General features: G+C 35.9%; 1 protein-coding gene across 1 annotated transcript in view; it reads left to right on the top strand.

Moving 5' to 3' along the window:
• RIMS1 (regulating synaptic membrane exocytosis 1) overlaps positions 1–12,076 on the top strand; it is a 416,356-nt gene that overhangs the window by 234,414 nt on the left and 169,866 nt on the right. Inside the window, 1 exon segment of the mRNA XM_025042852.1 lies at positions 1–352. This exon segment is cut by the window's left edge and continues 155 nt beyond it. Coding sequence (XP_024898620.1) covers positions 1–352 — 352 coding nt within the window.

Below are 12,076 nucleotides of genomic sequence, written 5' to 3'. Positions count from 1 at the left end.
CCGCTAACGAACCACAGCCCGCCGGCGCCCAGGCATGGGCCGGCCCCCGCGGAAGCCCCGGAGCCCAAAGCCCAGGAGCCCCTCAGGAAGCAGAGCCGCCTGGACCCCAGCTCGGCCGTTCTCCTCCGGAAGGCCAAGCGCGAGAAGGTGGAGACCATGCTGCGGAACGACTCGCTGAGCTCTGATCAGTCCGAGTCGGTGCGGCCATCCCCGCCCAAGCCGCACCGGTCCAAGAGGGGAGGCAAGAAGAGGCAGATGTCAGTGAGCAGCTCGGAGGAGGAGGGCGTGTCGACGCCGGAGTACACCAGCTGTGAGGACGTGGAGCTCGAGAGCGAGAGCGTCAGCGAGAAAGGTACGGGGCGGCGCCGGCCGCGCGCTCGGGTGCCTGCGGGGCTCCTAGAAGCGCCTGCGCTGAGACCCGAGGTGCGCGTGCGGGGCTCGGAGGTGCGTGTGTGCTGAGCCGGTGGTGTGCGTGTGCCGGGTTTAGAAGTGCGGCATGTAATGTACACGAGGTCTGTAGTCATCACTGCGGTATTGGTATATTAGAACGTTGCTAAGAGTAGGTCCTAAAAGTTCTCACCAGGAAAAAACTTTTTATTTTTTGTAACTAGACAGAGATGGATGTTTACTTATTGTAGTAATCACTTCTCAATGTATAGGTATATATTGTAGTAATCACTCCTCAATATGGGTGTGTCAAGCCATTATACGGTTTTAACTTAAACTTATACAGAGCAGTATGTCAATTACATCCCAATAAAAGTGGAGGAAAAATATTCGGCCTGGCTGCCAGTAGGTTTTAGGTTTTGTCGTTATTGCTGTCGGTTGTTTGGTTGGTTGGTTGATTGGTTGGTTGATTGTTTTTGGTGGAATTTAAAACAACCACAAGCTCCAATTTGGGGTTATAAAAGTTTTTAATGATTTTGGTTTCTGACATTCTGGGAAATTCAGTAACGTCTTGTGTTTTTAAGTTATTATTTTGGGGTAGATTTGTCTGGGAAAAAAATAGCTTCTCTTCTAGAAAACCAAAACTATGCCTGATAAAGGGTAATGTACTTCTTTTTAAACTTCAGAGGTGTGATACTCCAGTCACAGAGTTAGCATTTTACAAGTTTCAGATGAATATTACAATTTGTAAAGACATTTTATCACAAAGATTATATCATGCAGATGTTATATATTGTGTTTTGGATAGTAACTTTGGAAAGTGAAGTTCATTTTACCTGTTACTTTCTAAAAGATTGTGTGATAGGCTGCCTTCTCCCCGCCCTCCAAATCTTCACTCTACAACACCATAGCTTCACATAGCTATTTAAGTTTAAATTAATTAAAATTAAATAAACTTAAAAATTCAGTCCCCCAGTTGCGCTAGCCACATTGCAAGTGCTCAAGAGCAATCATCACAAAAAGTTCCTTTAGATAATGCTGGTTTAGAAAATACTTGTTTGATATTAATACTTGTTTGTTTCGAAGATTCACTCGGATTTAAACTGACCACGGTCCTAAATTAAATGGCGGATGGCATCATCCTCGTTGCAGTGTTGGGGTCCTTATATGTTTCTTAATTTATATTCTGGGATGACTATTTTCATAGTTTTTGGCTTACTGAATAATTTCTAAAGTATATACTAAATATTATAAATTTTATAAAAATGTTTTCTTACCTTTTCTATCTCCAAACTGCACTCAGGTGTACTCTCTTTCTCTCTCCTTTTTCCATGCCCCCCTATCTCCCTCTCTGTCTCTGTCTCTCTCGATCTCTCTTTCTCTTTATATACACATACATATAATTATGTGTGTATATATATAATATATATATTATGTGTATAATACATGTGTGTATATATATATATGTGTATATATATACACACATACACATACACACATATATAATAGAAGTTAAGTAACTTTTGCAGGGTCACAGAGTGCTGGAGATTATTATGGCTGGTTCCCGAGATAGGTAATGGTGGGATTTAGTAATAAAGGCATTAATAGATATTACAGATGGTGGAGTTTCTAATTTAGTTTGAAATAAGAAAATGTCTATACCACATTGATAAAATGTAATCCTTCTGATGACTTATGTTTGACTTGTAAGTCAGTTTGCCTATGTTTATGCATATTGTTTATGGGCTTTTTAAAAGTCAGGTGGTGAGTAGATTCTCGCTGCCTTTTGTGCCCTAATAGTCTAATAAACACATAATTTTCCCCTCTGAAGTAATAAAATGTTAAGTAATGAATGTGCTCAACTGGTGTGCGGATAACTCTTGACAGATATGTGTGTATGTGTATGTATGCAGATATACATATATAAATATAGACATATAATTTTTTATTATTCTTTAAATGAAGGACTCTTTACCAGCTCTTACCGAGTATGTGTTAGAAATCACAATAAGCATGGAATCAGACAGAATTGAATCTCAGAATTATTTACAATAACAACAGATTGTGAAAGGAAACATGACTAGTGGCATAGGTAATTGGAGTGATGGAGCCAGTTTAAAGTGAACTTATTGCCTCTGCATATTGTCTTCCCTCTCTGGAAATTATCATTCTGGGGACTTTGGTGACCACTCAGGATATACATAGCTCTGAATTTGGGGTTAAATCTCCTCATTTGGGAATACAGGGGCAACACACATGCCACTATCTAATACAAACACCCTGTTGTCTCTTATAATTAATCTCCTCAATAAATGTCTTGAATTTACCCCAAAATGGTTGGTCAGTTCTGATATTTTAACAAATTTCGACTCAACATTTACAGAATGAAACACTGAAGAACATACTTTTTATTAATCAGTAATGTCTGTTAGTGACTGTTACTGTCATTGCCTAATAAGGGTTAGCTTGGGAACCAGCCATGATAATCTGTAGCACCCTTGACCCTTCATAAATCTCACTTTTCTTATTGCACAATGGAAATCAGACTGTCTACTTCATAAGGTTGCAAGTGGTTTGAATGAGATGATGCATATAAAATAGGATGCTACAGCATTCTTCCTCTATTGATTTTGTCTGTGGTTCCTGTACCACAGATATCTCATATCACAATGAGTGTGAGATAATCACTCATATATACAAAATTAAAAGAAAAGGTTTAAAATGTTTATATTTTATGGCTCCAATGGAGTGAGAAGGGGAAGAGACTTCTTAGGAGAGAGTGGATGCCATGTTGTGAGTTTCAGAGTAGGAAAAGTATTTCCATGAGAGGCAAGTTAAAATTGCATTTTTACTATATACTCCATGCATTCACTTATCCAATATATCAGCTACACACATAAATTAAACATTTAACACAATGCCTGGCTCTCTTAGTCTGTTTAGGCTGTTATAACAAAATGCCACAATCTGGGTAATTTATGAACAACAGAAATATAATTCTCATCATTCTGCAGGCTAGGAAGTTCAAGACCAGGGTTTCCGGCATAGTCAAGTTCCATTGAAGGCCCTCTTCCTGGTTCATGGCTGGCACCTTCTCTCTGTTTCCTCACATGGTGGAAGGGACTAGGGAGCTCTTTGGGGTCTCTTTTTTAAGAGTACTAATCTCATGTATGAAGGCTTCACTCTCAAAACCTAAGCACCTCTCAAAGGCTCCACCTCCTAATACCATCATCTTTGGGTGTTAGGATTTCAATTTATAAATTTCATTCAGATTATAGCACTGACATAGGGTAACTACTTAATATATGTATACTATTTTTGTAATTGATATTCGTATGCTGAGTTTGTATATTGATTAGCAAATATGTATTTAGCACTTCCAGTGGATAAACTGAGGTTTAAAAAAAGATTAGTGTGTTTCATGCTGTCATGGAGCTTGCATTCTGTTGAGAGAATTAAGCAATAAAGAATGATTACACAATGAAATACAGTTTAATAAATGCTTCAAAGAGACATGTCTTCAAGATACGTTGACATAATTTTGCTATGTATCTAACCATTTAACAAAAAGAATAACCTGGTCGAATGACATCTGGAAGACAGCCCAGCATTTATATTCAATATAATCTTTGACATATAGAGTAATTCCACTCACGCATATAACACCCACACAGGGATTAACAATGAGCTCTATCTAGTGGGCTTATCTAAAAATTGAGGTCAACTACCATATGTTTTAAACATGAATGCTGTTACATTGCTTTTGCCAATTGGGAAAAGTTGGGCATCTATTGTCTCTTAACTTATAAATATTAACTAATGTGAATCTTTCTATACAGAAGAAAAACAATGAACTAAATCTTGCTTACAAGATAACAATTGAATTTTAAATGAAATGTATAATATAATTCATTGGGAGAAAGTCTAGTGAAAATTTGTGCCTCCAAGGAATTGAATAAAGAGGGCTGAGAATAAAAAAAGAGACAAGATGGGGCCAACATAGTGGAGAGAAAGAATTGATGCCAGCTGTAAGAAGAAACATAGAAGCATTGCTGTTTGATCAGGGGAGTAAGCCACTTAGAATTGCAAGGAACTCAAAAGTACAAATTCTCAAACAGAACTTCTGGAAGAAGAGTCTGGCATTGGATAACAGGATATCCTTCTTTTTAATCCTCTCGCTCTTGCTGACTTTGCATAAACCAAGAAAATACAACACAAGTTGAGTATGCCTTTGAACTTTTAAAGCACGCCATGAGTGGCTTTTGAGGTCACCCTGTACAGCAAGAGCTAACTGGTCTGTAACTGTTACTGCTAGGCAGTGCTTAGCAGTCCTTTTAGGAGCATGTGGTATCTGGATTGCTTGTAAGAAATGATATCTGCAGGAATATCAAACAGTGAGTGGTTGAAAAGAGATACTGAGGACTCTTAATAACAGGTGTGAATTCTCTTCCTAAAGACAAAGACTGTTTCAGGGGACCAAGGTGTAGGTTGTGGGCAGTGTTAACTATTGACTATTAAGTTTGGGTACCTGACAACTTAAACATTAGAGAACCAGGAACAAGAGTTGGAAACCTTTGCAACGATCGGGTTGCAAAGGTAATTTGTTCATGTAATGCTTTATATTCTTTAGTCATTAAACTAAAAATATTGGGAGTATCCATTTCGGTCTCCAGCAGTACAGTGCTTACTCTTTCTTAACATTGAACTTTTAATTTTGACCAGAAGTTGTTAATTTACTTCTGTTTCTTGAAAGCAAAGAATGCATTTTATATCCTTTTGATAGTCCTAGTGGTTTTTTCTGTAACATTTAGAGGGTTTAAGATTTAACAATTTGGCTGCCATTTATTTATTCCTATGTTAATCTGTATGTGAGGTTCCATAAATATTGTATGATATACATATTTAACAAAATATCTATAAGAACCTTTTATGTTCCAGGTACATTTTACTAAGTCCTAGAGGTACAGTGATTAAGTAAATAAATACACACATATACACATATAGCTATAGATAGGTATACAGATAGCCATAGTTCCTGCCCTGATGACATTTTTTATTGGTGATGGAGGAGAAGTTCACCTGCTCTGAGGCACCTTACAGCGACTACAAGCTCAGACATCAATTTCAGTGGAACAAGAATTGAGGAGAGCTTCAGTTTGACAGGTTAGTTCAGTGTTTGTTGATAGAACCAACAGCCACATACTCTTTTTCGCTCTTTTTACCACTGCCTCTTTCTCTTTAGTCCCTTACACACGGCAAAAGCAGCCCAATATTTAATTCCCAGATAAAAATCATAAAGAAATCCAGTGAACTCCTCGAGCAAAACTCAGAGATCCTGAAGTCAGTGCTCCCTGTTCTGGGACCTCCAACCCTTAGGAACTTAACCCTGTGCTCCACACCATATTCATCCTAAAGCGAAGGCTGCCAGCTCACAAGCTCTATTCATTCATAGATGTTCGAGACAGTGTTAGTGTCTACCAGAGCGGTGAGGCTAAAAGGACCAACATGGAGACTCTCACCAGCTACACACAAATCCAGCCAGTACTCAGTCTTTAAAATAAATGAACAAGAAAAGACACAAAATATGAAGGATGCCAGCAGAATGAATTTTAAAAGATCTACATAAACAAGGAGACGCATTGACACTGTAAGTAAGAGATAATTCAAGAGTAGAATGTGTTTAAAGAACAAACAGAACATAATGCTAACTCTTAGTTAAGTTTGGTACATCCTTATTTCCTAACCCCAACCCCAGGGCACCTCTCCTACCCTAAAACACTGATACTCTTTGTAAAATATTTTCTGAATTATTAAGGTTATTAACCAAGCTTGAAGGGAAAGATCTGGGTACCAAAACCTATAGCTCCAAAGTGCTTGGATGGAGATATTTGGACAAAATACAAGACTGTATGAATAGACTCAAAATCACAAACTTGCCTGCAGATATGAGTTAATTATCCTAACCAGGAATTAAAATAACCTGATCTGAGACATAAAAATAAAAACTAATATAAAGCCTATAAACTGCTCTGGGTACAGAAAGAGGCAATCATGAAACTGACCTAAGAAAGCTCTACAATCCCGGGAATGTTCAAAGTCTGGAGATCAAAATTGTGAAATATGGAAGTTCAACACCATTAAAGAAGCCAGGAAAAAAAAGAAAAATCTGTAATCCTTTGGAATTAAAAAAATAAACCAAGTCATATACAAAACAGTAAGACTTAAACTACTTTTACACTTCTTATTAGCAATGGATGCTAGACTATCACTGATCAGTGCCTTCAAAGTTCAGAGCAAAACTATTTTGAAACTATACTTCTATGCACATGGAAACCATCAATCAACTCCAAGTTCTCAGAAAATCTACTTTGCAGTTTCCTTCTGAGAAAATTATTTAAAGATGTATATACTCAAGGAAACTGAGAATAATTAGAAAGTGGAACAAATGAGAAAGAAGAAATAGTAGAGCTAATCTGGGAATTCAATACGAAGAAATCCCTGAATGACATCGTGTGCAGAAAACAATCTGTCCAGATTAAAACTGAAAGTCATTTCCAGGAGGCTCCAAAAAAGAATATTTTTATATTAACAAGAATGCTGTGGATTCCAGGAAATCTATGATGACTGAGTTACATGACATCATCAACCTGGTAAAGAAAGGTTGTGTCCTTTTCACCAATAAAGAACAACTAAACACTGAGGAAGGAAAAAAAAACCTTAAGGAAAATCATGGTTCACATATAAGGCAAAGAAAAATATGACATTATTTTATTATTTGATACCAGCTCTGTTGACTATTAACCGAGGTAAATTTTCTTATGAGCAAACAGGAAACCTGACAGTTCATCTCTAGAAACAGAAATTTAACTTTTTCACATTATTATTTTTTACTTTGTTCTGGAGTGTTTACATGTAATAAAATAGTAATGACTTACTGGTTTCAATTTTTAGAAAAAAAGCCTTTCATGTTGAATACTTATATTTGTTTACACAATTGAATATAACTATTTTGTCCATGTCAAAATAAATGGAAACTGACTGATATGAGAGATGAAAAGATTGGGTGAGGTAGAGCTGCTAAGCACACGAATATTCTCATCTAAAATGTTCAATAGTTAAAATATTCTCATCTAAAATGTTCAATAGTCTCTGCCCTTAGCAGCTCTCTTAGGGCAATTAATAGAGGATTAAGTGTATTTAAATGTAGAAATGTGAAAGAAGTAAAACTTTTGGCTTTTGAAAACAAAGGAAGTAAATAAAGTGAGCTAAAATTTCTTCTTTAATTAGTTTTAACTGGAGATAATATCTTAAAATTAAAAACCAATGGTTAACATCCCAAATAAACCAGTCAATGTATAGAGGTAAATTATTTAAAAATTAGAATACTCTCCATTAGAAGAACTAAAAAAATAAATATTTAAAAATAAGTTTGGGAAATGCAATTGATATTATGAGCAGAAGGGACATGAGGGAAAATGAATTATTATAACTACATCTCAAGCCCATATTTATTTTAGTTTTCATCATGTGCATGCATTAATTTATCTTTTAAAATATGAAAACACAAAAAATGCTATTTAACATTCCCTTTATTAAATTAAGTAACCAGTTTTGATGTCATTCATTATTGGCATCTTAGCCACCAGAACCTCAAAACAGCAATGGATCCATATGAAAATGTAACAGCATTGACTTCTCTTTTACCTTTTATACATTAATTATTCTTTCATTGAATTCCTACTATATGACAGGCACTTACCAGGCTTTGAGAATATATAGATTAGAGCATAGTCTCTGCCCTTAGCAGCTCTTTCAGAAGAGTGTACCTAATTTCTTTTGTTCTTTTGCCGTGTACTGCCTTGGCCCATTTCACACAGAGAGTGATGAGCAAAGTTTAGTAGACCTCTACCCCCACTTTTTAACCTTTAACCAAGTTTCTTCTTTAATTTGCCCTCTTAATCTATGAAGAGGAAAGAGATTGCTGGACCAGCATTTGGTAGGTTGACCTTTAGCACAATTCCCAGCAGTTCTGTCTGGCCGGATTTTCATTGATATTACAAGGACAGAGATGAGAATAGACATTAAAAAAAAAAGAGAGAGGGACTGTTTTATATTGCTGAGGGAAAGATTAAGTTTAATTCGTTCAAACTACAGAAAGAGGCATAATTTAGGGTGTTAGATGTTTCAGTTTAAATGCCTTAGAGGTGGTCTGAGAACTAACTTCTTACAGTAGATATGCAATAGACATTAGCTGTTCTGTACAATTTAAAATTTAGGAAGGGATTGAGAGGACATAAATAACTCCGTGTGTGTGTGTGTGTGTGTGTGTGTGTGTGTGTGTGTGGTCTGAGCTACCATGCTAATTTCTAATTTCTAAGAATATGCATTAAGAAAATTTTGGAAATCATCATGGTGAGAAGATGACTTTGTTCAGAGTTACAATTTCTGCCTAATTTATAAATGACTAAAAAAATCTCTTTGATTCTAAAACAGGAGTTATGACTAAAAAGAAGTTCTATAAAAAGAAAAGAAATTAAGTCTGTAAATCTAACATGATTATGCCCAATAATATTTCTCCCAAATTAATCCATAGCTAGAAATATTAGTCATTTAGTTACATCTGAAAGAGATTTCTATTTTTGAATCAGGAGAAACTAAATTAAAATCTGGACTGCATTTTCAAAAATAATCATGCGATTTTACATGTAATATATGCTTCCAATTTTAATATATAATGTTTTAGAAGATGTATAACTAAAGGTCATTTTAAGAGGAAACAGGTATGCTTCAAAGCACATTTAGAAAAATATTTGATATTGAAGAGTTCAGTACTACCTGTTTTATCTTAGTAAGTTGTTCTTCAGTATCTTTTTAAAATGCAAAATCATACTGCAGTGTTTTTGACCCATTTTATCCTGTGAATGAAAAGATTGTCCTTACTTTTGGTTCAATTTAACAGAATAACAGAATCTTCCACCTCAGAGGGACTTCGTAAGCAAACAAAAATCTGTCCTTTCACACACTATTGAACAGAGAAGAAACATTGTGAGTGTTAAGGTCTGCCTGATTCCCTGCCCCTGGAGCCATTTTCTCCTTGCAGCTGGAAGAACTTGGGTCTCATCCTGTCCCCTGCTCTAGCCAGACCCTCTGAGGAATAGTGTTTGCTCAGTCCCGCTACTTGCTGGTCTGCCATCTAGGCCCAGTCCTAGCAATCTGGCTTCTAATATATTCTGCGAACAGGCCTCAGATTTGTGCCTTATTTTGGTTATTAGGTCTATGTCCCTGGATCCTTGTGAGTGAGTCCAGTTCTGTCACCCAAGTCCCTTTAGAACTAAAACTTTACTTTGCCCTCGCCAATCCCCATCCAAGAGTTAGAATAGAAGCTGGATTCCTACATACTGACGTCCCTGATGCCAACTGCCATACTGGAAATCTAGATATTACCTCCCGTATCATTCTTCTTCATACATTATGGGGCATCTCTGATTTGCTTGACTATTCTGGATTTAATAGTTATTGCCTGTAACCGTCTTCTTTGAGTGTCTTGTTCTACCTACCGAGCTGAACTTCTATACTTGGGTCTTTTTAAAAGCACCTGTTCCCTACTGAAGGACAGATCTAATTCTAATTCTAGTAAATTCTTCTGAGCCCGGTGTGTGTGAAATGACATAATAGTTGCATTAGTTTTCATAGGGATGCCATAATAAGGTACTACAAACTGAATCACCTAAACAACAAATTTACTTTTTCAAAATTCTGGAGGCTAGAACTCAACATCAAGATGATGGCAGGCTTGCATCCCTTTGAAGGCTATGAAGGAAAGATATGTTCCCGGCCTCTCTTCTTGGCTTGTAGATGTCTGTCTTCTCCCTTAGTCTTCACATTGCCTTTCCTCTGTGCGTGTTCAAATCTCTTCTTCTTATAAGGATACAAGACATGTGGTATCCTCCATACTGTTTTCCATAGTGGCCGTACCAATTTGCAGTTCCACCAGCAGTGTGTGAGGGTTCCTTTTTCTCCGCATCCTCTCCAACATTTGTTATTCTTTAAATGTTCTCCTTTCTCTAGCTGTGATTTAAAACTAAGGCCAAATTTCACTTCCTCTTCTGTGGTTTTCTTGAACTATTTAATTTTATTTTTAATGTTTGCATGTTTATGTCTTTTCCTGAAGGAAATTAATTGTAAGTTTAAGTAGAGACATGTTTCTGCATTTATATCCAATTTTATACTTAATAAAGTGATAGTTTATAGTTACATACATAGAAATATAGTTGTTGGATTAAGTTGTACACTGTTGGATTTTCCTCTATTTTTTTAAATTTGTGGAACAAATTATAAAAAAAAAAGAAACTAATAAATTATATATTCGAATATGTAGAAAAGATATATCCAAAAGTATAGTTGAGGGTAACTGGGTTTGAAAAAGGGTAATTTTTCCAGTCTTCTAATTCTTGGTACATCCCTTTAGTTTATTGATTTAATAAGTCAAGCATTTGGGAAAAGTACTTCAATCAATAGGTACCTCTTCATAGATGACAAGAAATAATTTACTTTGTTTTTTGTGTGATTGCAGCTTACTACTATATTCTCAGAAATCTCTTTTCTTTTAGTTATTTTTAGTAATTTGGACATTAATTCCTTGAACTATAAAAAAGAACTACAATATTACTACTATTAGACAATGACAGTATACATTTTAATGAAAGAGAAAAAATTCAGTTGTCCACAGAAGAAATACTAGTGTGGATTACAGACAACATCAGTAACATCAATAGTGAAAAACAAAAATAATTTAGGGAGAACTGAATGATGAGGAAAGAAAGAGCTGAACGTTTAGTTGGTGTAATCCCCTCAAAACTCTAAGTGCTTCGGAGAGAAGAGTTTCTTTGGGAAACTCTTATGGGAAACTCATAAGTCTGGTTAGAGATTAAGAACCTTTGGGAAACTATAAGGTAAATTAAGCATTATCATCAAAGACCTTGTATTATTCATTGATTAGGAGAGTTGGAATAGTGATTAAAATTGCTCAAACTCTAAAATTTAGATGTTTGGAATTGAAACCATGTAAGAAATTGTTTGTAGACCAATTGATGAATAATTTTTACAATTTATTAACAGTTAGAATCCTTACGTCTAATATACCTATTTGTGTTTAGTGTATGAAACACGGTTGCATCTCAAAGAGTGTCTTGGTAGAATAAACATTATGATGGGTATAGGTAAACATTTTTTATTATAACAGTGTCTGTAATATAAAAATTGGAATCTAGCTTAATTTTTTTGTTACAAGGCACTAGTTAAAGGAATATCGTGTACCCATAAAAATTCTGTTCTGTATTCTTATATTTATTGCTTAAAAATATGTTTGTGATAGTTAAGAGTTGAGAGAGATCTCCAAGTGCCAGAAATGAAATCCCTAAATATAGGGAAAAACAAATCCCTAAATATAGGAAGTGATATTTCAGCAACACCTCAGGTTGAATCAAGACGTGTCTAGGGCTTGGGTTATGAAATAACATAAGGACATGAGAGGCAGTTTTGCCCTTGTAAGAGGAAGGTAATTGGAACTGATGTCTGTGCATAAGTCCATGACGCTCAGAGTACTTCCCCCACCATGAAAGGAGGATTCGTATTAAACTTCGTTCAGCTCAGATAAATGGAAACCTTGTGTCTGTCTCAACCCTGAGTA

Source organism: Pteropus alecto, unplaced genomic scaffold (assembly GCF_000325575.1).
Source record: "Pteropus alecto unplaced genomic scaffold, ASM32557v1 scaffold7, whole genome shotgun sequence".
NCBI lineage: Eukaryota > Metazoa > Chordata > Mammalia > Chiroptera > Pteropodidae > Pteropus > Pteropus alecto.
Note: the sequence above shows the minus strand (reverse complement) of the source record. Positions and strands in the feature narration are given on the sequence as shown.